This window comes from Mobula hypostoma, chromosome 6 (assembly GCF_963921235.1).
Source record: "Mobula hypostoma chromosome 6, sMobHyp1.1, whole genome shotgun sequence".
NCBI classification, from domain to species: Eukaryota; Metazoa; Chordata; class Chondrichthyes; order Myliobatiformes; family Myliobatidae; genus Mobula; species Mobula hypostoma.
The window spans coordinates 154,994,216-155,021,143 of NC_086102.1; the positions used below are offsets into that span (position 1 = coordinate 154,994,216).

At 40.6% G+C, this 26,928-nt stretch overlaps 1 protein-coding gene across 7 annotated transcripts in view; it reads left to right on the top strand.

Annotated features, from left to right (window-relative positions):
* The window catches only part of LOC134348518 (calcitonin gene-related peptide type 1 receptor-like), a 98,455-nt gene that overhangs the window by 54,713 nt on the left and 16,814 nt on the right, over window positions 1–26,928 (top strand). For 4 of the 7 annotated variants that reach the window (XM_063052023.1, XM_063052021.1, XM_063052022.1 and 1 more), the window contains 6 exons: window positions 3,888–3,980; window positions 4,811–4,958; window positions 7,108–7,224; window positions 16,464–16,576; window positions 16,666–16,757; window positions 21,694–21,820. In XM_063052023.1, coding sequence (XP_062908093.1) covers window positions 3,921–3,980; window positions 4,811–4,958; window positions 7,108–7,224; window positions 16,464–16,576; window positions 16,666–16,757; window positions 21,694–21,820 — 657 coding nt within the window. In that variant the 5' untranslated portion in view covers window positions 3,888–3,920. Of the gene's footprint in view, window positions 1–3,887; window positions 3,981–4,807; window positions 4,959–7,107; window positions 7,225–16,463; window positions 16,577–16,665; window positions 16,758–21,693; window positions 21,821–26,928 lie in introns of all 7 variants that reach the window. The other 3 variants (XM_063052018.1, XM_063052020.1, XM_063052019.1) reach the window with 1 other exon arrangement.

Genomic DNA, 26,928 nt, shown 5'->3' on the forward strand with positions numbered 1-26,928 from the left:
GTTTTCTCTGGGTGCTCCAGTTTCCTCCCACATTCCAAAGGTGAAAGGGTTAGAGAATTGTGGAGATGCCATGTTGGCGTTGTAAGCGTAGCAACACTTGCGGGCTGCTCCCATTACATCCTCGGACTGTGTAGGCTGTTGACGCAAACAATGTATTAAATAAAGCTAATATTCTAAACAAACTTATCCAGATCGATTGGAAGGAAAAGCAAACTAACGACAGTGTGCTCTCATTGCTCATATTAAGGCCCTGTTTGCATCCAGCTATGTTGCATAATCCACATCAATTGCTCTGTCAGGGAAACTTTGTTAGGCAGGAAAATGGAAAAAAAGAATCAAGGATGTATTGAAATTTAACTTGGGATAAAAAATGATTGGCCACTGGGAAATGCTGCTTGTTACAGATGGAGCAAAGGTGTTCGATGACAAAATCTGCATTTGCTCCATCCTGACCCCCATTCCGACAGGTCAGACCATGGCCTCCTCTACTGCCACAATGAGTTCATTCTCAGGTTGGAGGAGCAACACTTCATCGTCCATCTTGGTAGCCTCCAACCTTAAACATCGATTTCTCTGAATTCCGGTAATATTTCTTTCTCCTCTTTCCCTCTTTTTTCCCATTCCCCACTCTGGCTCCCCTCTTTTCCCTTTCCTTCTCATTACCTGCCTATCACCCCTCCACCCAGATGCCCCCTTTACTTCCCTTTCTCCCAAAGTCCACTCTCCTCTCATACCAGATTCCACCTTTACCTTTTCTATCACCTCTCAGCTTCTCACTTCACCGCCCACCCCCCACCACCCACCTGGCTTCACCTATCAGCTTTTTGCTCGTACTCCTTCCCTTCCCACACTACCTTATTCTGGCTCCTTCCCCTGTCCTTCCAGTCCTGATGAAGGGTCTCGGCCTGAAATGTCCAGTGTTAATTCCTTTCCACTGATGCTGAGTTCCTCCAGCATTTCGTTTGTGTTGTTCTGGCTTTCTAGCATCAGCAGAGTCTCTTGCACTCAGTCTTTTAGAAAACTGTTTCTAATGTTTCTCTGCAGAAATTCTGGATCAGAATTTCTTAATCCTCATCCTTGTCTGGTGTTGCTTCTGAATCCACATAAAATTTGAATTACAATTGGTATCTCCCACATGGAAAATGTTGAAGTTCATTGCTTCTGGGACAGAGGGGAAAAAAAAGCACTGTTGCACTTCTTTAAGGAGCTTTATAAATAATGTTACTTGTTTACAGCAGACATGCTTGGAAAGACCTTTAGCCCTTGGCGCATTAATCACACATTTTGGAGTGTTCTCTGACATGTTATAGTTCCTATTTAAAAAGATGCCATTGGTCCTCTGTGCTTTAGAAAGATATCTTTAAAAATACTTTCTAAATGAGGGATACTATGTAAAATAAGCACATGCATTTATAAATGCTTCAAATATTCTTCTTTTGAATGTGCAAAATTATTTTGGCATACTTCCAGGTTATGTGTATATATTTAGAATGTAACATGAATAAAAGAGTTGGGTGATTTGCTGCTTAGCAGCAAGAGTAGGCCAACATTCTGGTGTCTACATTATAGACTTGGTCATGAGGAGTTCCAGGAGTTGTGGATTATGTAGTGGATTTAATGATATTTATGTTAAGTCAAATGTCTGAAAGTATTTGGGAGTAATCTTTGGAAAGACAAAACAGGTGCATGTATGTGTACGTGTGTGCAACATGAACAATCCCAGTTTGATAGTTAGATCACTAAGATTACTGCTCTGTGTTGAATTTGTATTCTTCTGCTGTACCACTCCAACCACCAAGGAAAAATAATTTCAAGATAATAATGACAATTGCTCTTCTATTATGTTTGCATAGAAGTATTATGAACCCCAGTTAACTGGGCCATTAGTTAATCAGAGCAGCCGTTTATTGAGACAACTCTTAAAGAACAAAAACTAAATTAAGAAAATGACTGGGATTCCCTTTGCTTATTTGGGACAATATGCAACTTAACCGGGACAGGAGACTGTTGCCAAACAGCTTCTCACTAGCATCAGTTGTGTGTACTCGTGTGGCCAATAGATGCTACACAGTCTTCAGAGCAATCAGTTTTTAAATAGTGTCAAAAGCGTGTGTTTGTGTTATTTGTCGTTGATAGTTGGTGAGAAATAAGCAGTAAGGTGACTTGAAACCGTTTTGATCATCGCGGTTTCAAGCATTCAGCCTTGGAGATGCCAGAAGTAGCTGGGAATTTCACTATTTCAGCACTAGTATTTATGAAGGTATTAACAATCATCTTGAATGTTACAATGAAAATGAAGATTTGGAGGATGCAGTCATCTGAAGTAATCATCTAGGTACCAGTATAATGTAGTGCTTGGCCCAATTCTATTACAGCTTGGGGCAGTGGAGTTTGGAGTTCAATTCCAGCATCATCTGTAAGGAGTCTGTACGTCCTCCGTAGAATGCATGGGTTTTCCCCAGGTGCTCTGATTTCCTGCCACAGTCCAAAAATTTACTGGGGAGGTTAATTGGTCATTGTAAATTATCCCATGATTAGGTTAGGGTTAAATTTCTGAATGAAGTCACTAAATAAAACATTGTAGGAAGTTAGTCCATTGTCTGCAATAGGTGTTTGCACTGATATTGTTCATTTATAGTCAAACCAAAGAACATTGCAGATTAATTCCTGTGTCGATAAATATTAGGAACTATTGCACAGTTTTATAGCACTGTACAGGTATTAGTAGTGCTCTAATTTGTTCTATATTTCATTTAAATACATAAATTGTTACTCAGTTGAACAGTAGTTTTTCTTTTTTATACCTTTTTAACTATTTCCATGAAGCTTCAGCTAATTGGAGCAACCACTTAATTGGGCCAAAATGTACTGGTCACAATGTATCCCAATTAACTGGAATCCACTGTATTTACTTTAGATAGCAATCTGAAGTCAAAAATTGTGCATTGGTTCTGTTGAGTGGGAAAGTATCTATGGAATTTTCCTTGCTGTATCCTTTCATAAAATTACAAATGACTATTAAAATTTTAACAGATGCCAAAGTCAGGACTCACAGAACATTTAAAATTCTGTGTATATTTAAAGTTCCACTTACCGACCTCTTCTTCAGTCTCAAGACTCCCCATCCTCCTTCTCTCTTCCACCTGGCTCCATCTGTTTATCATCCCCAAACACCTCTGGTTTCACCTAGCACTTAACAGTATCTTTCTCAGTCCTCCAACTCACCTCTTTATTCTGGCTTTCTACCCTCTACACCTTGTCCCAATGTTCGGCTGGATGTAGAATGTCACCCATCTCACTGTCTCAACAGACACTTCTTGAGCAACTGAGTTCCTCCAGCAGTTCGATTTTTGCATCTGTAAAGTTCCCATGAATGGTCAAATAGGTCATATGGAACAGTTTTAACATCCAGATTGACTGAGCCACATGGTAAATTCATTCCATCATCAGGCATGAGTAGCGTGAGATTGTCTCCTCCAGGGAGTTTTATATTGTTTCTTTCTGGAGCTGTCCCAGCATTAAACTGTCATTTTTACATTAATGTGAAGTGAAGAACACTTCTCGCCGCAAGTTTCAATGTAGATGTGTCTTTAAGTCGGCAGGTGCCAGCAGCTTTCTCGAATTTAAATGAGAATCCGCTGTACTTCTGCCAAATTGTTCTTTAGTGTTCACACTAAGTTGTTGATTCCATTGGATGTATAATACAAAATGGGAACGTACACAATCACTTTGTTTTGTGATATGAAGCAGGAAATGTAGAATCTCTATGATATATGATATCGAGCACAAAATGTGTGCAATCTTTATTATGTGATGAGTCTGATTTTAATACATTCCTGCTGCCATTTGTCATGCAGGCTGTTTTTTTTTTCCTATCCCTTTTACAGGCTGTCATCTTCAATAGTGAGTTACTCCAGACAATGTCTTCAATGAAAGAAAATGTGGTGTATCGGATTCTGTTCCTTATCTCAATTTCAAAGGTAGGCCCTAAAGAATTCTGTAATTAAACTAATTTGTTGAGATAGTTAAATGTAATACCCATATAATGCAGCAGATTTGCGGTAGAAGACACACATTGTTTATGTGTTGATGCAAACTATTTATGTGCCAGATTTACTATTATAAGATTCAAGTATATCTCACTCTACACTCAGTGGCTTTGTTTATAATGGCACTAAGCTTCACCGTTATTGTTAGAATGGATTTTTACCTTCATGCTCACCTACTCAGTAAAAAAAAACTATTCAATAACTACTTATTGAGGTGGTTATATCAGGGTGAATGCATGTTATATATTAGAGGTATTAAATCACAGCATGCCTGGGGAATTACTTCAGCAGATTTTTACTGTAAACCTTACAGAAGATGAGGATGTTCAGGTGATGGTAGTGGGGTTGCTATGGGAGCTGAGTGAACAGCTTATAGAATATGGCTTACAGTAAACAACAGTAAACTAATGAACCCTTTTTGTGGTACATAAAAGACTTCTTGCTCAACTTAGAAAATAATAACATTTCTTGTACAATTTTTTTTTGCTGGTTGTGATGTATGATTTCTGGGAATACTATTTACCTGATGGTTACCCTACAGATCCGTGTGCATGGCAGGTGAAAGAGAGAGATTTATTCTCAGCTATTCACATTAAACAACAAAAATAACACTATCAAATTCAACTTGTAATGTGAAGTTCAATTAAACTTAGTAGAACAGAACTTCAAAACCAGGATAACAACACATTGTTCCTAGTATACTGGGTGCTTAGCACAAGCAACTCTTTTATGTCTCTAATCTTGTGTTTGTTTTCCAGCAGCAATTTGCTGCAGCCCAGAGGGATAATGAAACAGGGGGTTTGCCGGTGGAAAGATATCGTGGGCTTGCCTTCACCAGGGAGAAAATAATGACGGCGCAGTACGAATGCTACCAAAAGATTATGCAGGGCTCCATGTACACTGGAAATGGTAAAACAAGGAATAACTGCTTGCAAACTGTGTTGTTGGGTCAGTGATTGCTTTTATTGTTCGGGTTTCTGCCCCGCAGCCAGCAGCACATTCTGTTCAACCAATGCAGTGGACACTTCTCAGTTAGTACAGTAACTGCAAAGGGAGTCGTTTTTTGCAGTTCAAATGGTCAGTTGGCTTTATGCTCAGAATTTGAAGGATCTGCATGATCAAAGGGGTAAGAGGAGTTAATATTGTTGTGGCAGAGTATTTCTGCTATGTAGCCGGTAATGAAAGGAATTGATTGTGGACTTCAGGAAGGGAGAGTCAAGGGAATTCACCCCAGTCCTCATCGAGGGATCGGATGTAGAATGGGTGAGCAGATTCAAGTTTCTGGGTGTCAACATCTTTGAACATCTATCTTGGGCCCAATGTATTGATGCAATTACAAAGAAGGCACAGCGGCAGCTGTATTTCATTAGGGGTCTGAGGTGCATTGGTATGTCACCAAAGACACTCGCAAATTTCTACAGATGTTCCCTGGTGAGCATTCAAATGGGATGCACCACTGTCTGGCATGGAGGGGCCACTGCACGGGATAGGAAAACCCTGCAGAAGGTTGTAAACTCTGCCAACTCCATCATGGGCATTAGCCTCACTAGATCCCAGTATCCATCATTAAGGGCCCCCGTCACCCAGGACCTGCCTTCTTCTCATTGATACCATCAAGGAGGAGGCACAGGAGCCTGAAAGCACACACTTAACATTTCAGGAACAGCGTCTTTCCCTCTGCCATCAGATGCCTGAATGGACATGGAACCCTGATTCAATTACTTTGATTCTGAGATTCATTCAGATTTATTGATCACATATACACGGAATCATACAGTGAAATGCACCATTTGTGTTTACAACCAACACACCTAGGGATGTACTTGTGGCAACAGCATGTGCTGCCCACATTCCAGGACCAATCTAGCACGCCTACGATGCTTGGCAGAGCAACACAGCAAACAGCAAAATGGAACACAACAAGCAACAAAACGACAACGTCATTACAAGCTCCTTCCCTCCCTCCCTCCCAGCCACCGTCCATCAACCCACACATGTGGGCAGTCCTCCAACTGCAGGACAGCACTCCAGCTTCCTGGCTTCGTCCATTGGGCTTCTGACCTTCTGATATGGACTTTGAGGCTCAGATATCTGGTATCAACCCCTGTACTAACAAAGATGGAACCCTGGACTCCAGGCATGAGCCCCAGGCACGCTTCAGACTGGCTTTTATGACTGTCCTGCCCCTATGTCCCCTGCTTCCATGGATCTATCCAATCCCAGGATCCACTAACTTGGGACAGCCCAATATCACCTGTCCATGTCAATTGCTGTCAAACACTGAGCAGAGGGACTGGATGTCCTTCATCAACTATCCTCATCCCTGACCTACAAGCATGGAGGAGAGGCCCTTATCGACCTCCACATTGCTGGCCTTCAAACGCAGGACAGAGGCCTGACTTCTAGCTCCTCCACGTCACTGTCCCAAACCCTACTCTGACTTCTAACTCCCCTGCATCACTAACTGGCCCGTAATTCCCGCTCTCTCTGAACCTTTAAAAAAAAACAGCCAAGTCCGAGCCAGGATCTTGATGGTGACGCAGCTCGGCACCATCTTACCCGCGAGTTTTGTAACTTGTTTGTTGTCTGAATGAGATCTGAGTGCACAAAATCATGTTCAATTTCTTACAGCAATGCTTAGCTAACAGTACAATGTCCCAATCATCCTCGAATGGTGTTATTACTATTCACAGCCTTTTTTTAAACTTTTAGATACTTACTTTATAGCCACGAAAACTTTATAAATAGCTTGGGGTTGGCACCGAATGGGCCGCTGGCTCTGTCTCATCAGAATTTGGTCCTGATGAGGGGTCTTGGCCTGAAACGTCAGCTGCATATTCATTTCCATGGATGCTGCCTGACCTTTGGAGTCCCTCCGGCATTTTGTGTGTGTTGCTCTGGATTTCCAAGATTTGCAGAATCTCTTGTTTTTGAATAAAAGGTGATGTAATTCCACTAGTCTCTGTGCAATAGTTGTGAAAATGCTGCAGTTATTAATTATATGGATTACAACCATAATATTTATTACCTCATGTCAAACATATTTGCTTTTCACCAGGGAATGGCACTGCTTGTAACAGAACATGGGATGGCTGGCTGTGCTGGGATGATACTCCTCCAGGGACAGTGGCTGTCCAACGGTGTCCAGATTATTTTCAAGACTTTGATCCATCAGGTAAGAACACCCATTAAATCATCATTCTCAGCTGAAGTAATCACCGTGCTAACTTTTGGCAAAGTTCAGGTTAAAAGACCAATCATCTCCATTAGTTTTGCCTAATCTCAGCAGCAGCTGTGCTTCATATTTCCTTTCATAATTTTTCCTTAGTATGTGACAGGCATGAACAGAGGAAGTTCAGAGCTGCAGTGTACTGGCCCTGATTTTAAATACATTTGGCAAATGGATCACAGGAAGGCTGTTTCTGTGGCAGTACAGGCAGGTTAGTTCAGAGCTGGCAAACTGAAAGAAGCAGCTTCTGAATTGATTTATTGTCCAAAAGAATGAATTGCTCAGTCTGATTGGAGAACTGCCATAAAATATTGTAAAGTTGTAAGACCCATGTGTTTTCCCCTCCTGCGTTGAAGGGCTCACTATTTATTACCGTAACACCCTTCCGACACTTTACTTTAACTGGCTCACAATAGTATACAGGGGTACGTCTATGATGTGTCTTTTTCAGGATGTCATCACTCCCTGTATGTTTGTCCAGATGTGAATATTCAACAGCTGCAGAATGAACATAGAAGGCAGAGTAGGCCACTATATCTCTTTAAGCCTTTTCGGACATTCATTGAGATTATGACAATTTTGTAACTTTACTTCAAATACCTGTCTTTTTCCCAACTCCCTTAATACTTCTGCTTAGCATAAAGCTACCTAACAACTGGCGAAGAACCAACTGTTGTTTACAGAAGGAAGTGCATAATGTTCATTTTTGTTTTTAGTATTGTATTCTTTCTCAATGTCACTAATTTTTAGGCCATATCCCCTATTTGTGCACTCACAATCAGAACAAATGGTTTCCATCTATGACTTCCTCTGCTTTCAAGGTTGCTATATCCTTCCAAAGGCATGATGTTCAACTGAACACAATCCTCCAAACAAGTTGTTTTAGCTGCAGTGTAATTTATAAGAACTTGTATCCTACTCATGTAAATTTCAAACTCACTACTCAAAGCCTTTAAGATTTTTTTCAAAGGTCTATTTAATCTTAACAATCTTAATAACAAAGGGACAAAGCCCCCTTTACCACAAAGAACTTTAATAATATCCCTTAACTCATGAAGTTGCAACAACTGAGTTTCTGTATACCTGTAATTCAGGTCATGGAAGAGGTTTGGAGACCTGCAGAATTTTGTAGTACTATGTACACCTACTGTAGTCATTTCCGTAGACGTGCATTTGGGAAGTTCAGGTAAGGTTGGAATCAAGCAGTTGACCGATGCATATATCTATCAACAGGATGGAACAGCCCATCTGATCCGATGAGCAGCATACCCAGTAAACCAAGAATTTTACACTATTTTAATCACAGTACAATTTTACCAAGACCGATTAACCTACCAACTGGTACGTCTTTAGTCTGTGGGATTGCTTCCTCTGGAGCATATGGAGGAAACCCACGCAGTTACGGGGAGAATTTACAGAAACCTTACAGAAGGTGCTGGAAATGATTTGCAAATTCCCAGGCCCTGAGCTGTAACAGCATTGTGCTAACTGCTGTGCTAATATAGTGCCCCTTTTATGCGGCACCTTATCAAACACCTTCTGGAAATCCAAGTACCCCCCCCCCATCCACTATGTTCATTGCATTCTCAAACTGCAGTGAGTTTGTCAAATAGAACCTTCGTAAATCCATGCTGTGCCAGCCTGATGGAGCCAGTTCTATTCAGATGTCTTGCTAATTCTTAATGGTAGCTTCAAGCATTTTCCCACCTATAGACATTAAACTGCTGACCTACAATAACCTGCCATTTGCCTCCATCTTTTGTTTTGAAACAATAGCGTGACATTCAGTGTCTTCCAATCCACTGTGCTGGGATTTGTAAGCCCCTCAAGTCAACTGCCATCCCACTCTTACATGCATCAGATACAGTATTTCTTGGTTTATCTCTATGCCATGTAATATTTTTATTCAGTGGCCTGTAGTTAATTCCCACCAGAGATCTTCCCCCTTTACTATTCCCTGTCTATATCCAGATGGACTCAACATTCTGCTCTTTAGATCTTATATCACCTCTCACAATCACCCAGATCTTAATGTTAATTATCAGCGCGATTCCACCTCCTTTACCTTCATGCTTTTCATCGAGTCATAGAGCACTGCAGCACAAAAACATGCCCTTCGGCCCATTTAGTTCATGCTGGATTGCTATTTTGCCTGGTCCTATCGACCCGCACCTGAAGGATAGCCCTCCCGTTCATGTACTTATCCAAACTTCTCTTAAGTGTTGCAATTGAATCTGCATCCACCACTTCTGCTGGCAGCTTGTTTGACATTAGAACTACCTCCAAGGAAAAAAGTGCTCCCTCAAAATATTTTATCTTTTGCCCTTAATCTCTGATTTATTCTCATCCAACCTGAGGGGAAATAGCCTGCAAGTATGCTCCTTATCTATGCCCTTCATAATTTTATATACCTCAAGAAGATCTACACTCATTCTCATGTGCTTCAATGAATAACGTCCTAACCTGTCAACCTTTCCCTATAACACAGGTCCTCAAGGCCTGATGACATCCTTGTAAACTTTCTCTGTGCTTTTTCCATCTTATTGATATCTTTCCTGTATGTGGGTGACCAGAACTACACACAATACTCCAAATTTGGCCTGACCAAAGACTTTTACAAGTTTGTTTCCTACAGTATTACCCAATACCCTTGGATATTTAATTCCCAATTATCTCCAACCTGCAACATTTCTGTGATGGCCAGCAAGTCATGTCCATTTGCACTAATTTGTGATATTAATTCACTGACCTTGTCTCAAATACTATGGGTGTTCAGATAGAGCGCCCTTACACTCATTAACCTTTAAGGATCTAGTAACTTCTGTGTCTTTTGCATTTCACCTTTCTGTATGCTACTCTGACTTACCTGAATTTTTGCTTCAGTCTCTGCATTGCTTCTCTTGCCAGCCTCATTAGGCCCATTGTCTTTTAGTCTCCGTTCTTCCAACACAATAATCCTACGTTACTCAAATTCTTTTTCATTGCATTTCACCTTTCCTTTGAGTTTCTACACTATAACTTCTCAAATTCCCTTCTTAAAACTTGCTTCATTCCTTCTTTTGAAGTTAGTCCTTAAAATTTGCTTTTGAAAAGAAACTGCTGTAATATTATGATGGGATGAGTGTTTGAATCTTGTGAAAAAGGCATGTCATTAACATCCTTTGTGACTTCTTTTTACACTGATGGCATTATATGTTGCTCTTTCCCCTACTTACCGTGAAGTACCTGAAGGTAAATATGTTTCCCATTATTCAACGGCATAAGTGGACCAGAATACTTTTGTAGCAAAAAAAAAGCCACACGAGGAACTTAATCAGAATATATGGAGGAAGTAAACAGCCAATTTTTCAGATTGAGACCCTTCATCTGGACTGACACAGCAGAGCAGAGATAGTCAGCATGAATAGTTGAGGCCAAAGGGTGTGTCAAGAGCTGGCCACAATAGGTGGAGACAACTGATAAGGGGTTGATTGGCAGATGAAGTTAGGTGGGGAGGAAAGGGCAGAGAGAGTGATGAAGACTTGGAGGCGATAGGTGGAGGTGACAAATGGGAGAAGATTATAAAATCTTAAAAAAAGGAAGATGAAGAGGGTAACCAAATAAGGGAGGTGGGTGGGCAGGGAGAGGGGTAAGCAGTGTGTGAGGGGTAGAGGGGAAGAAAAGTGCATAAAAGGGGATTGTGTGTGTGGTCTGGGAGAAGAGTGTGTGTGAAAGGACCTAGATTGCTCAGAAGGGGAAATAAAGAGACAGAGAGGATGCTGATTTCCTGAAACTGGAGTATTCACTGTTCTTGTAGTGCAATATGAGGTGATGTCCTTCTATTTTGCATTTGACCTCACTGAGCAGTGGAGTTCAAGGGCAGACTGTTTGGCATAGAAATGAAAGTTGAGCTAACTTGCAACTGGCAGCTCCAATTGTCCATTGTGGACAGAATAATTTGTGTACATATGCCTTCAGGCTCAAGCATCTTTGCATATTTCATTGAAACTGAATGTACCTAATAGGAAATACTTCCAATCTAACAAATTTAATCTTGGATGCTTACTTTATACCAATGATTAAAGTAAAAGCCTTGACAGTAAATTTGGTGTATAACATGAAAAGTGATAGTATCTACTAACATGAAAATAGGTGGTATATTATGCTTCCTTGCTGGAGCTTGGTTAAAGACATGGGTACAATAACACCATTTAAAATGTATTTGGTCAGAAGGTTTATAGAGACCCAGGCCAAACACAAGTGTATAGGACTGGCTCAAATAGTCATCTAGGCTGGCATGGGTGGGTTGGGCTGAATGGCCCATTTCCATGCTATATAAATCTATGATGCTATGACTCTGAGATCCCCTAAATAGAGTAACTGCTTTTTACTCTGTGGGAAGATGCTCAGAAACCAAAAATAAATGAATTACAGATGCAATTTCCAAACCTGATAAAATGAAGCAAAGCAGGTATTGGTTAGTGTGATGGGTTCTGCTCATTGTAATAAGGCCACAGCTTCTTTGAAGACTAAATTACATTATTTTGAAATAAAAGGAACATGAGAAGGTAATTCCAATGTCATTAATCTGCATCAAGAAATGTTACAGCTTTATAGCCTTGAGCATATTCTAAATTCAGATTGAATGTGTATTGACCGTTACATTCAGATGCTGTCAGATAGGGATGATGAGCGCCTTACCCCTTGTGTATTCATCGAGATTGAATACTTACTCAAGGATAGAACATTTCATAAATGGATCAAATTTATTTTATTTATTCATCTTTAGCTATAGGGCTTCATTTTGATTAATACACACAGTTCTTCAAACATTTAACAACATTACAATTATGGTAAATATTCTGATTTCTGAAAGTACAGTGGATTCCAGTAAATTGGGCCATTGCTTAAACAGGGCAGCTGTTTATTTGGGACAATTCTTAAAGAAAAAAAACTTATCAAGAAAATAGCCATTGTTTATTTGTGGCACTGTGCCACCTAATAGCGACAGAAGACTGTTACCAAACAATTTCTAACTAGCATTAGATATGTGGACTTGCATAGCCGTTTTACACTACACTGTGGTTAGAGTGAATAGTTTTTAAATAGTCTCATTTGCATGTGCTTGTATTTTAAAAAATCATTAATTTTTGTCACTGATAGTTGGTGAGAAATAAGCAGTAAGACCATTTACTGCGGTTTCAAGCATTCAGGCTTGGAAATGCTAAGAATCGGCCAGGAGTGAAAGTGAAATATTTTCACTATTTCAGCAAGTTGGGAACTATGAAAAAGTTGAAGGTATCAGCAATCATCTTGACTGTTGCAATGAAAATGAAGAGTTGAAGGATGTAATTGTCAAAAATTGTATGAAGGCAGTCCATTACCTACACTAGATGTTTGCATTGATTTTGTTCATTGGCAGTGTTAGTCCTCCATTGATAACAATAGGGAACTAATAGCAACACACATCAAAGTTGCTGGTGAATGCAGCAGGCCAGGCATCATCTCCAGGAAGAGGTACAGTCGACGTTTCAGGCCGAGACCTTTCGTCAGGATTAACTGAAGGAAGAGTTAGTAAGAGATTTGAAAGTGGGAGGGGGAGGGGGAGATCCAAAATGATAGGAGAAGACAGGAGGGGGAGGGATGGAGCCAAGAGCTGGACAGGTGATTGGCAAAGGAGATATGAGAGGATCATGGGACAGGAGGGCCAGGGAGAAAGACAAGGTGGGGGGGGACCAGAGGATGGGCAAGGGGTATAGTCAGAGGGACAGAAGGAGAAGAAGGAGAGTGAGAGAAAGAATGTGTATAAAAATAAGTAACAGATGGGGTACGAGGGGGAGGTGGGGCATTAGCGGAAGTTAGAGAAGTCGATGTTCATGCCATCAGGTTGGAGGCTACCCAGACGGAATATAAGGTGTTGTTCCTCCAACCTGAGTGTGGCTTCATCTTTACAGTAGAGGAGGCCGTGGATAGACATGTCAGAATGGGAATGGGATGTGGAATTAAAATGTGTGTCCACTGGGAGATCCTGCTTTCTCTGGCGGACAGAGCGTAGGTGTTCAGCAAAGCGGTCTACCAGTCTGCGTCGGGTCTCGCCAATATATAAAAGGCCACATCGGGAGCACCGGACGCAGTATATCACCCCAGCCGACTCACAGGTGAAGTGTTGCCTCACCTGGAAAGACTGTTTGGGGCCCTGAATGGTGGTAAGGGAGGAAGTGTAAGGGCATGTGTAGCACGTGTTCCGCTTACAAGGATAAGTGCCAGGAGGGAGATCAGTGGGGAGGGATGGGGGGAACGAATGGACAAGGGAGTCGTGTAGGGAGCGATCCCTGCGGAAAGCAGGGGGTGGGGGAAGGGAAAGATGTGCTTAGTGGTGGGATCCCGTTGGGGGTGGTGGAAGTTATGGAGAATAATATGTTGGACCCAGAGGCTGGTGGGGTGGTAGGTGAGGATCAGGGGAACCCTATTCCTAGTGGGGTGGCGGGAGGATGGAGTGAGAGCAGAGGTGCGTAAAATGGGGGAGATGCGTTTGAGAGCAGAGTTGATGGTGGAGGAAGGGAAGCCCCTTTCTTTGAAAAAGGAGGACATCTCCCTCGTCCTGGCATGAAAAGTCTCATCCTGAGAGCAGATGCGGCAGAGACGGAGGAATTGTGAGAAGGGGATGGCATTTTTGCAAGAGACAGGGTGAGAAGAGGAATAGTACAGATAGCTGTGAGAGTCTGTAGGTTTATAGTAGACATCAGTGGATAAGCTGTCTCCAGAGACAGAGACAGAAAGATATAGAAAGGGGAGGGAGGTGTCGGAAATGGACCAGGTAAATTTGAGGGCAGGGTGAAAGTTGGAGGCAAAGTTAATAAAGTCAATGAGTTCAGCATGCGTGCAGGAAACTAATAATAATAATAGGGAACTAATATATAGTTTCATAATACTGTAGTAGTATTGATTGTGTTTTAATTGTTCTGTATTTCATTTAAATACAGAATTTTTTACTCAGTTAAACGATGGTTTTTTAAAAATACCGTTTTAACTGTTTCCATGAAAATTTGGTTAATTGTGGCATCAGCTTAATTGTGTCAAAATGTACTGGTCACAATATGTCACAATTAACCAGAATCCACTGTATATCATAAAAATTGCAAACCAGGGAAGAACATTTGTAAAGCAGACCCACTGATTTCATTCCTGATGAGTAACATTTAATGCATCTCCAAAAGAATAACGTAACCAACCAGAATCCTCAGCAAGGATGAAACAAATTCAGTATTGCAGAGTACAATAATATTTTGTATAGGGTTTACTGAAAGCTGGATACTCATATTATAAAAGTTGCTGGTGAACGCAGCAGGCCAGGCAGCATCTCTAGGAAGAGGTGCAGTCGACGTTTCAGGCCGAGACCCTTCGTCAGGACTAACTGAAGGAAGATTGAGTAAGGGATTTGAAAGTTGGAGGGGGAGGGGGAGATCCAAAATGATAGGAGAAGACAGGAGGGGGAGGGATGGAGCCAAGAGCTGGACAGTTGATTGGCAAAAGGGATACGAGAGGATCATGGGACAGGAGGTCCGGGAAGAAAGACAAGCGGGGGGACCCAGAGGATGGGCAAGGGGTATATTCAGAGGGACAGAGGGAGAAAAAAGAGAGTGAGAGAAAGAATATGTGTATAAAAATAAGTAACAGATGGGGTACGAGGGAGAGGTGGGGCATTAGCGGAAGTTAGAGAAGTCTATGTTCATGCCATCAGGTTGGAGGCTACCCAGACGGAATATAAGGTGTTGTTCCTCCAACCTGAGTGTGGCCCATTCCCATTCTGACATGTCTATCCACGGCCTCCTCTACTGTAAAGATGAAGCCACACTCAGGTTGGAGGAAAACCTTATATTCCGTCTGGGTAGCCTCTAACCTGATGGCATGAACATCGACTTCTCTAACTTCTGCTAATGCCCCACCTCCCCCTCGTACCCCATCTGTTACTTATTTTTATACACACATTCTTTCTCTCACTCTCCCTTTTCTCCCTCTGCCCCTCTGAATATACCCGAATATACACCTTGCCCATCCTCTGGGTACCCCCCCCCCGCCTTGTCTTTCTTCCCGGACCTCCTGTCCCATGATCCTCTCGTATCCTTTTTGCCAATCACCTGTCCAGCTCTTGGCTCCAACCCTCCCCCTCCTATCTTCTCCTATTATTTTGGATCTCCCCCTCCCCCTCCAACTTTCAAATCCCTTACTCACTCTTCCTTCAGTTAGTCCTGACGAAGGGTCTCTGCCTGAAACGTCGACTGCACCTCTTCCTAGAGATGCTGCCTGGCCTGCTGCGTTCACCAGCAACTTTTATGTGTGTTGCTTGAATTTCCAGCATCTGCAGAATTCCTGTTGTTTACTCATATTATTCCACTTTTATGTAAGGAGTTCTGTTTGGGATTGACAATAACTTAAGTGCTACAATAGCACTTGGAATTTGCTTGTAACTATGAATTTTTTTTGTAATTATATTATTGATACCATTTCTTAATGCTAAGCTTCAGTTACCAATAAAAATAATCTTTATTGGTAACTCATCTTTTTCTCATTATTCCTAAAATTTGGAAAAGTTGTACTTAATATTTAGTAGAATAACCAGTGAATCCATTATTAATAAAATGTAGTTCATTAAAATTTTGAACTATTAAATATATTTGTCTATAATATTAAACCACTAAATATATTTGTTTATTATATTAAGAATAGCCAGTGTAGCAACTGTCATGATACTTAAAAGCTAAATTTTTAAAACTAGTTTTGATATTTAGTATTTAAGTATTTAAATACACTATTAACAAAGTTGTTTATGATTTCAAACCAAACGGAAACTGAGGATATCGTATTTTCCTTTTCCATTAATAATGTACAGCCTAAGAAACTCAATCTGTGGCTTTAGGCCATTTTTAGATGATTAATAAAAGGTCTCATTGAGTAGGTATCTGCAAATGGAAAGAATAAATGTGAATGTAATTAATATTTATGCAATGGGAGTTTGTTGTGGCAAACTGTACATTCGCTGCACCTGCAGACTTTTTTCATATTGCAGGTTCGCCTGCTGTTTAAAGTTAATTTCAGCTTTCCATTCTGGTAGAACTATTATTTCTCTTAGCATAACTTTACAGTAAGTTTTAGTATGATGTTTATTATACTTTGGGTGATATTTATTCTGCTCATTTCTTATATAGAGAAAGTAATAAAGATTTGTGATGAAACTGGAAAATGGTTTCGACACCCAGAGAGTAACAGAACCTGGACGAACTACACACAGTGTAATGCACACACAAAGGAAAAGCTAAAGGTAGAATTGCCGTTTGCAATTCATTGCTTCATTTATAATTAATAGAGAATAAGTGTATAATAATGAACCTTATTTTCTTGTCAATACAGACTGCATTGAATCTATTGTACTTGGCAGTGATTGGGCATGGATTATCAGTGGCTTCGCTGCTGATTTCTCTCGGCATATTCTTTTACTTCAAGTAAGTATTTCACAGTTTTTTTTGTCTATGTTACTGATCCATTATATGGATGCTCTTTGAGCCTGAATGTGATGCATTGGAATAGTAGACTCTCTTTAAGTAGCCAAGCAAAGAGTATGCTTGTATTGTGATGTTGATACTATTCAATAATAAAACAAATTTGTGTAACCTAAATGTCAATGAATGTTATTTTTCTATTTTATTTAAATAGCAAGCTAAATATTCAGCATGGGTACATATGCAGAATATTTTTCATATACTCATAGCAGTTCAGAAAGAGATCATGCATCCCATCTGATCCAGGGGAGCAATCTCATCAGTCCCATTTCCCTTCTTCTCATTTCCCTGTAACTCTGCAATTTACTCCCTTTACACATGCCCAACAACTCCCCATTCAATCCCTTAAGCCGTTTAACTGTGTTAGGGCTAATTTACTGGAGCCAATTACCCTACCAATGCTTCTGGAACATGGGGGAAATCATATGCAGTAACAAAACATGTGCAAACTTTGCTCAAGCAGCACCAGAGGTCGGGATTGAACACAGATCTCAGGAGCTGTAATGCATTTTATAGACTGGTGTTGAAAATGTAAGGTCCAACTGAAATAAAAAAAATTGCCAATTTGTGCTTTGCTGGCTTCTGTTATGTATATCACTGTTATACACTTGCTGTACGAGATTAATTGGGAGTCAGAAATGCTGCATTGCACTTTTAAATTCTCTGCTAAATTCTGTGTTGCTGTGAGTCCCAGATAGGAAATGGAGATATGCAAGACAAAGCGTCTGGCTGGGTTTACATGGGTGTCACCAAGATAGGTACTGAAGAATATTAGAACTTTGCGCAAGTTACTAATTAGTAAAAGAGAAAAGACATCAGGTCAGGACAGTACATTTATTTGTTAGTAATCTCATTTCAAAGAAGGGTCAGAGATTAATTACTCACTCCTGCTGAAAACAATGATAGTTGTTTATCTTAGATTTATCTTGCGACACCACTTCCTTGCAGTGGATCTACAGAGGAAATGTAGTAGCATGTCATTTGTAAAACTCTGATGCACTGATTTGCTTTCTGACATTTGCAGAGTAGAAAGAAAAAATGTTTTCCACCAAGGATTTAAGTTCTTTAGTGGCCCACTGCTTTGAAGGGAAGAGGTGCTCTGAGAGCCCTATTATATATTATATACATCAGATTGCTGCAAATCAGGTCACTCAAAACGTTCTTCTCAACAAACACTTCTGGTCACTGAGTACTGGATTACTGGTGTCTTATTATACTAGTCTTGATTCCCACACTAATGTGAAATGCTGTTTATAGGTAGCTGCGGAAGATGATAATGATCAGGCTGTTGTTGTTCCTTTTCATGCCTCGTGGTGCATTGGGTGGCATTTTTTTTGCCATTTGCTTAGCATCTGTCTGTTTTTTATGAGCTGGATTGCTAGCTCGATGCTCAACCCAGCGTGGATGGAAAGCACAGCTAGGTTCAAACCTGGGACCATTGGCCTTGAAGTCCTGGTGCTGATCCCATTACACCACCGGCTGGCTTGTGATCAGGTTAAGGAAGGATTTAATGATGATGAAACAGATTTTGAATTCAGCCCAAGTTGAGGTAGAACTTTAATAAGATCGTCAAGGAGAGAAGCAATATTAATGAGAGTTAGCAAGTACTGTAGACATGGGGCTATGGATGCATTAGACTTTACATCTGATAGTGAAGTAATGATGAATATTTCAGCAGCATGGGGCTGAATTAGTGAGATGCAGGAGGTAATAGGAACATGGCAATGTGATAGTCAGCATATGGGTTACAGTCTTCGGCACAAAACCCAATTTAATCTAATTCATCAGGAAATGGGTTTCATTGGCAATGTGAGCATCGAACAGCTATTGTTAACTGTACTTCAGGTGGGGATTGACACTTTCTGAAACACAACAATCAGCGTACTGTTAGGTAGTGAACTCCAATTTTCATACCCAATGACAATATAATTTTACATGTCAGGATAGTGTGCAGCTTGGAAGGTACTTGTAGACCCCAGCATTCCTTTTCACATTTGGAACTTCTTCGGGAGGTTGCAAGTTTGAAAATTGCTGTCCAAGAAACAGTGGTGGATTTCATGCATATATTTATAGGTGATACACAGTGTAATCAAGTTACTTGACTGTTAGAGGGAATAAGGAGGTAGAGTGAGTTGATGGGTCCCAATCCTAAGTGGTGTCTCAAATGGTGTTGAGATTATTGAGCGTTGATGAAGCAGCACTCAAGAAGAGCACATTCTATCCTATGCCTGGTTTGCAGTAGGATGGCTTTGGTGGGTGATTCACCAGGTCAGAACACACAGCCTCTTACCCATATTTTGGGTACATGCCAGTGTTGTAACTGTATTGGAACAGCTTAGCTTGATCTCAAGATAGATCTGAAACACAAGTTTTCAGTACCACATCTGGAATAGTCAGGTATCATAGCCTTTTCTGTATGCAGCGCTCTCAGTCATTTCCTAATATCATGTGGTGTGAATCAAAATGGCTGAAGATTAGCTTCTGTGAGAACATGGACCTCAGAACTAGGCAATGATGGATTATCTGTTCGGTACATCTATCTGACAGTGCTTACAGATGTTTCACCCTTGACTGAGACATTGATAATGGTGGGGATGTTCATTGGAGATTTGTATCTATTATTTGTTTTATTATACAATGTTATGCATAAATGAATCAGGAAGATATCACCTGCATTTTGTCTCTTTTGTCCATGATGTGTTGTTTCTGTTGTTTAGAGTGCAGACAGTTCTGTGTTATGGGTTGGTACCTCATTTAGATTATGCTGAATGCTTTTGCACTGACCAAAGGAATCATGAAGTGATTTGAGCGGCTGGTAATGGATCATATAAAATCCCACCTTCCAGCTACATTGAACTCTTTGCATTTCCCCTACCACTTGAGCTGGTGCACTGATGATGCCATTGGCTCAGCTCCTCACTCCATCCTGTCCCCAAGTTGTTGTTCATCAAAGTCAGCTTGGCATTTAATACGATTGTCCTTCAGAGACTGTGAGGTAAACTATCCTTGTTGGGACTCAAAACCTCTCACTGGCTCTCAACAGCCTCTCTGTAACTGGATCTTGGACTTCTTGACAGAAAGACCCCAGTCAGTCTGAGTTGGCAGCAACATCTCAAGCTCCATCATACTGAGCTCTGGTGCTGCCCAGGGCTGTATGCTGCTGTTCACACTCCTTCCTGACTCATACCAGATCCAGTTCAAACCATATCACCAAATTCCCTGATGATACAACAGTGATTGGCCTCATCAACAAGTACATGTTAGTATGTGTTCAGCACAGCATTGTGGGCCAAAGGACCTGTATTGTGCTGTAGGTTTTCTATGCTTCTAACAACAATGATGCATTGGCATACAGAGAGGAGGTAGAGAGGCTTGTCAAGTGGTGTGAGTATAATACCCTGAGACTCAATGAAAACAAAAGAGATGATTATGGTCTTCAAGAAAGCACAGTTTGACCACTGTCCATTGAGATAGATACTTCATTGATCCCAAAGGAAATTACAGTGTCACAGCAGCATTACAAGTGCACAGATATAAATATTAGAAGAGTAGTGGAAAGGAAAAAAAAAGTTACCACGAACAGTCTAACAGGAGGGGGGGGGGGGGGTCATCACTTCCCTGGCTATAGGTCGACTCATTGTAGAGCCTAATGGCTGAGGGTAAGAATTATCTCATTTAGCACTCTTTAGAGCAGCGCATTTGTTGTAGTCTATTACTAAAAGGGCTTCTGTTTAACCAATGTGGCATGCAGAGGGTGAGAAACATTGTCCAGAATAGCCAGGATTTTCCAGAAGGTCCTTTGCTCTGCCACAGCCTCCAGTGTGTCCAGTTTGACACCTATAATAGAGCCTGCCCTTCTAATCAGTTTATTGAGCCTGTTGGCATCACCCAAGTTGATGCCATTGCCCCAGCACATCACCATATAGAAGTGGAGAGAGTGAAGAGCACGAAGTTCTTGGATGTGCACCAGTGGACGACCTAACCTGTACCCACACCACTTCTCACTAGGCAAGAAAACACAGCAGTTTCTGCACTTTCTGAGGAGACTGAAGTGTGCAAATCTCCCCATCCCATTCTAACAGCTTCCTACAGGAGCACCGTCAAGAGTGTCATGTCTGGCTACACTATTGTGTGGTATGGAAGCTACAAGTCAGCAAACTACAAGGCACTACAGAACAGAGTAAAAACATCCAAGAGGATAACAGGGGTCTCCTTCCCCCCTACTTGTGACATTTACCGGGACAGTTGTATATGAAGGGCCTGAAGCATTGCGTAGGATCCCTACCACCTAAACCACAGTTTTTTTGATCCACTACCATCAGGAAAGAAGTACAGGAACATCAGGACTACGTCAGCCAGATTGGAGAACAGCTTCTTCCCTCAGGCTGTGAGACTAATGAATACCCTGCCACCACCAAGATCCCGTCACTGGGACCTCAAGCTGCTTACTGTTACCATTTACCTGTGCTGCACACTACATGAACTTTGAAATATATTTTAACAACTTGCATAACTTTTTGTTTTATGTGCTGTGTGTGATATGTGCTTTGTGGGTGAACAGTTATCCGGAGGAAGGTTGTTTCAGTTGATTGTGTATACGTACAGTCAGATGACAGTAAACTTGAACTTGACAATTAAATTGACTAGAGCCAGCGGCTTAGACAAGGAGATGCTATCAGAGCTAAGGCATGGTGTTTTTGTAGAATTGCAAGTGACACTTTGCTCCTTTTGATTTCAGACAGAAATAGAGGAGCTGCCAGTTCTAAGCAAGGCAATGCCAGCATGAGTCAAAATGAGTGATTTTAATGATAACATTCAAAGAACAAAGAGAAGAGCAAACAGTTGAATTAATCTGTTTCCTTTCATTTTTCTTTTGTAGAAGTTTAAGTTGCCAGAGGATAACGCTTCACAAAAATCTATTTTTCTCATTTGTTTGTAACTCCATTGTCACCATCATCTCGCTAACAGCTGTGGCAAATAATCAAAAGTTTGTTGAAAGTAATCCGGTAAGTTTATCAGACAGTTGTTGTAAACTGCAGATATTAGTTTGATATCTGAAGGAGAGCAAAAGCTTGTTTTTAAACTTGGCAGTGTTTACAGTTCCAGAATATCATAATGTGCTTCACACTTCATTGAAGGGTAGTCATTATTGTAATGTAGCAAATGCAAATTTATACAAAACTACAGAAACAACTGAGTGATGAATATACAGATAATCTGTTTCTGGTACAAACAACTGAAAGATAAATACATTATTGAAGAGGAACTGAGGGAAGACACAGGTCTTCTGTGAAATTGTACCAGGGCATTTTTCACATTTTTCTTCAAGGGTGAATGTGGACATCATTTCTTGTCCTGTGTTCTGGGTGACATCTCTGATAACGAAACACTCTCATAGCTGCATTAACATATAACTGCAGATTCCTGTGCTCATTTTCTGAAGTAAGACTTGAATCCTGAACCTTTCACAGAGGCAAGAACATCAAAGTCCTAAGCGTTTCTGGTGGAGGAAAACTGTCACTGAATGAACAACATTTTTATACTGCTCCTGTAATGTAGCAAAACATCACAAGGTACCAAATACAAGTAATAGAAGGATGGCACAATATTACACCTTGACCCAGGTCTAATCCACACCTCAGAGTTTGCCCGATTTGTTTGTGAGTAGGTTGGAGGAACTGGGTCCTCCCCCATTTCAAAGACCTGTGGACTAGTGGGTTAATTGTCGACTATAAATTGCCCTAGGTGAGTGATAGAATGTGGCGCTGGGTAGGAGACGTATCTTTGATAAGCATGTGGGCATAAAAAATGGAATTAATATAGGATGGTTGATAGTTGGCAAGGATTTGATGGGCCAAAAGGTCTGTTTATCCACTGATGTTAGGTTTTAACACAATTTCATAAAGAAACATTCCGGCAAACATCCAAAAAATTGGCCAAGGTAATTTGTCTAAGAATTTGCAACAACTTAAAGGAGCAAAGAGTGGAACAAGAGTACAAAGATTTAGTGAACAGTTATAGAGCCTCTGGCTTGGTAGGTGACAGCATGATTATTGACAGCAGGGACAATTACATCAAAGAATTGTCAAGTAAAGGAGGAATGTAGAAACGTGAGTAGGTTGTGGGGCTGGGGAGTGAGATGCATGACTATGAACAATTTAATTACAAGGCTGGGAATTTTAAAATCAAAACACTGCATTACTACACGCTACAGTAGTTCAGAAAGCATGAGGCTAATGGACTTCATATAATTTGTAACTCAGGCAGTGGGGTTCAAATGACTACAAATTCACAAAAGATAGAAGGAGATAGCCTGGCGCGCAGTGTAACATAATCATTGTTTTCTCTACTGAAACCCTCCATCCTTGGATAATCTTTGTCCATGAAGAATTAAAGCAGGGATAGAATCTAATGAAGTTACAGTGGTGGAAGTGCAAGGGAAAAGCTCACCACCAATGTTGCTAACAACCTGCTTCAGTTTTACTTACACACATTCCACAAAGTAGCAGGAAAAATAGACAACTATGTAGAACTCTTCAACAAATGGCCCGTGACCATGGAGAAGATGAAAGGGTCAGTTTTCAGGAGATTGATGCAACCTTTAGACTTGCCCTGACATTTCTGCATTGTCTTTTGCTGCTCACATTTATGTTACTCCCCGAGTGGCAGGGAAGTAAACACAGATGAGTGATTCTGCAGCAAGACAATTAATCAGTATGTGAGAAATGTGTATCAGAATCCTGTAATATTATGGAATCTACTGAGCTTGTTTAAGCTGCTTCCATCTATTTTAATGACAGCAGGAATTGCTCAGCAAAAGTGAATTGCATTTGTCAGTCTTCAATTGGCTTATTCCCATGGGTAACAGTTTGCAAACTTCTTTCTGTTTTTGTGGAAGTGCAGGTTACTGACAGTAGTTCCCAATTAACTGAGAAATTAGATAGAAATATCTGCTCACACAATATTAAACAACAAAAATGCATTTGACAGCCAAGTTCCCATTTTCAGCATATGTACGTATTCATGTACATTTTTCACAGTTGCTAAACCCCATTAGAGTGAAGAATGACAGGTATAATTTCTATCAGAAATATGTGTTAAATATGTGTATTTGATATTAATCTAATCGTGCAATTGATCCCAATATTACTATAACAAAAATAGTAATTCAAAATGATTTGACTCTCAATATTAATATCCCTACTAATTCTGGGCAATAGAGTCATAGAAACAGCACAGCACAGAAACTGGCCCTTCAGCCCATCTAATACATGCCAAACCATTAATCTGCCTAAATTTCTGCCAATGTTTGATGGAAGTGAATTAATACACTGCAAATTACTTTAGGTCAAAAATAAACATGAGTTTTTGAAAGATTATACTTCTAAAATATTTTTTAAAATATAATTCAAAGCTACCAGAAAAGCATGAAAATAATTTAATCTTGCTTGGAGTGTCACCAAATATTCACTGAACTCTTTTCACCTGCTGTGCTCTCATGACAGTAATGATTATTGATCTTAATCTTGCTGGTAGATATGACCTACCTTTGGAAATAATGTTCCCATCAGACGGAAATTAATGAGTTTTGTATACAGCATTTCCAGCAACAGTCATCGTGTTGTTCCCATCTTTCCAGCTTTAAGTTAGATGAATATTCTGTATTCTTTATCTCAGAGCCAATCAGTGCAGTGAAAGACCTTTCAGCCCATTTTAGTTTATGTGACTCTTTGAAAGAGCATCCTCATTAGTCTCATTCCTTTGCACATTCACATACCCTTTCAGTTCTTTCCACTTCAAGCATACATCCATTGCCATGACAATAAAACATATTAAACAACTTTTTAAAAAAAGCATAGTTATTAACTTCTGCTTAGAGGTCAAAGTGATTAGCTGTGTTTAATTGTGTAGTTCTATGGCACTATTGAAGCTTAATGGAAGTGACTTTGAAATTCCTAATAGGTTATCTGAAATGTTACTTTGTGCTAGTAAAGCAAACCAAGGCAGAACAGACGGGGCTCTTAAACTCGGAGACTGAGGGATGCCCCTGATAATGGGCTTGAAAATAGACAAAGTTTTGTTCCAGTAAGGTGTTAGGAAAGCAAAATCAGAGACCATAAATATCAGGATCCAATAGAAATTTGGGAGAAACATTTTCACTTGAGGTGTGGAAAGAGTGCAGAAACACAAGATAAATTGAATATGCAATTGGTTATCAGACAATGAAAAGAAAGAAATATTATGTCAAAGGTTTGAGGACACTCGTGTGGAAAATAAACACTTCTCATTATGTCTCCTATTTTTGTGCAGTTTTCTCTCCAATATTACCTTTCCAAATTATACATGAATTTTATTACCCTGTTTAAAATGTCTTTTAACATGGCTGCATCAAAATTTTGTTTGTACCTCAGCTACCTCTCTTCTATTCTTCCATCAATATTTGGCTGAGCTAAGTTCAGTAGTGTTCTGAGCCTGTCAGCAAAATCATTGAGTCACAAGAGGTGTAGATACTGGAATGTGGAACAGCTGGAAAAATCAGCGGGTCAGCCAGAGGCAAAAGGACAGTAAAAATTTTGGGAAGGAACTCTGTAACAGGACTAAGAGTGTAGAGGGAGGATAGTCAGTATATAGAGGTGAGAGGGAGGGGCAAGACAGAGGTTGGAAGCTGATAAGAGAGGATTGATGGACAGATAAACCAAAAGGGGAAGGAGGTAGTAAGGGGTTTGCGGGCAGACTCAGATATAAGGGTAATGAATACTTGGAACAAGATGAGGGAGGGTGATTCACCTAATTAACAATGGAGGGTGGGGGGATGAATAGAAAAGGTGAACAAAGAGACACCCTAGGTGGACAGGTTTGAGTGAGAAGAGAACGCAGGTGGAGTGGATTATCTGAAAATGGAAAAATCAGTACTCATGCTATTAGGCTGAAGGATACACAAGCAGAATATGAGGTGTTATTCTAGTTTGTGTTTGGCCTCACTGTGACAGTGAAGAAGATTAAGAACAGTTCGTGTTTTTTGATTGGGAAGGAAAGTTGAACTGACACATAACCAGAAGCTCAGGATAGCCAGATTTGGTCTCCTCAATGCAGAAGAGGCCTCAGCACAAGCACTGAATACAATGGACCAATTTGTAGAAGGTGCACATGAATCTCTGCCTTGCCTGGAAGGTCTGTTTAGGTCCCTGGATGATGGTGAGGGAGTAGGTATAATGAGAAGTGTTGCACCTCCTCTGGATAAATACAGAGGAAAGATTTGAGTCATCTTTTTACTGAATTGAGTCAAAAAGTGAAATTGCCCTTAAGTCAGGAACTGGATATACACTCAGTCACCACTTTATTAGAAACACCCTGTACCTAATAAAGTGGTCACTGAGTGTATGATCATGGTCTTCTGCTACTGTATGTTGTGCATGCATTCAGAGACACTCTTCTGCACACCACTGCTGTAACACGTGATTATTTGAATTACCATTGTCTTTCTCTCAGCTTGAACCAGTCTGGACATTCTCTTCCGAGCTCTCCCATTAAAAAGGCATTTTCACCCACAGAACTGCTGCTCACTGGACTTGTTTTTTTGTTTTTCACACCATTCTCTGTAAACTCTAGAGACTGTTGTGCATGAAAATACCAGCTGCCCAAGATATTCACATCACCCCATCTAGCACCAAGAATCATTCCATGGTCAGTGTTACTCAGATCACATTTCTTCCTCGTTCTTGTGGTCTGAACAACAACTGAACCTCTTGACTATGCCTGCATGCTTTTATGCATCGAGGTTAGCCATATAATTGGCTCATTAGATACTTGCTTTAATGAACAGGTGTACCTCATAAAGTAGCCACGGAGTGTAATGCCAATGACACAGGCTCTCTGAGAAAGAACAAAGTGATCCTGAAAACTTGTGGTTAGTTGTGATGTACTACACAGCGCAACAGTCTTGGGCACATATATATAGCTAGCATGCTTAAGGCTTTTGTACAGTGCTAGATTCATCAATGTGGAGCGGAGAGTGAGTTTGTAGATCTGGCAGGAGCAAAGGATGTTGGGAATGGTGAGGATGGAGTATTGCGGGAGGGCTGTGCGACAGGTGGCAGAGAAGTAATGTCAGGGG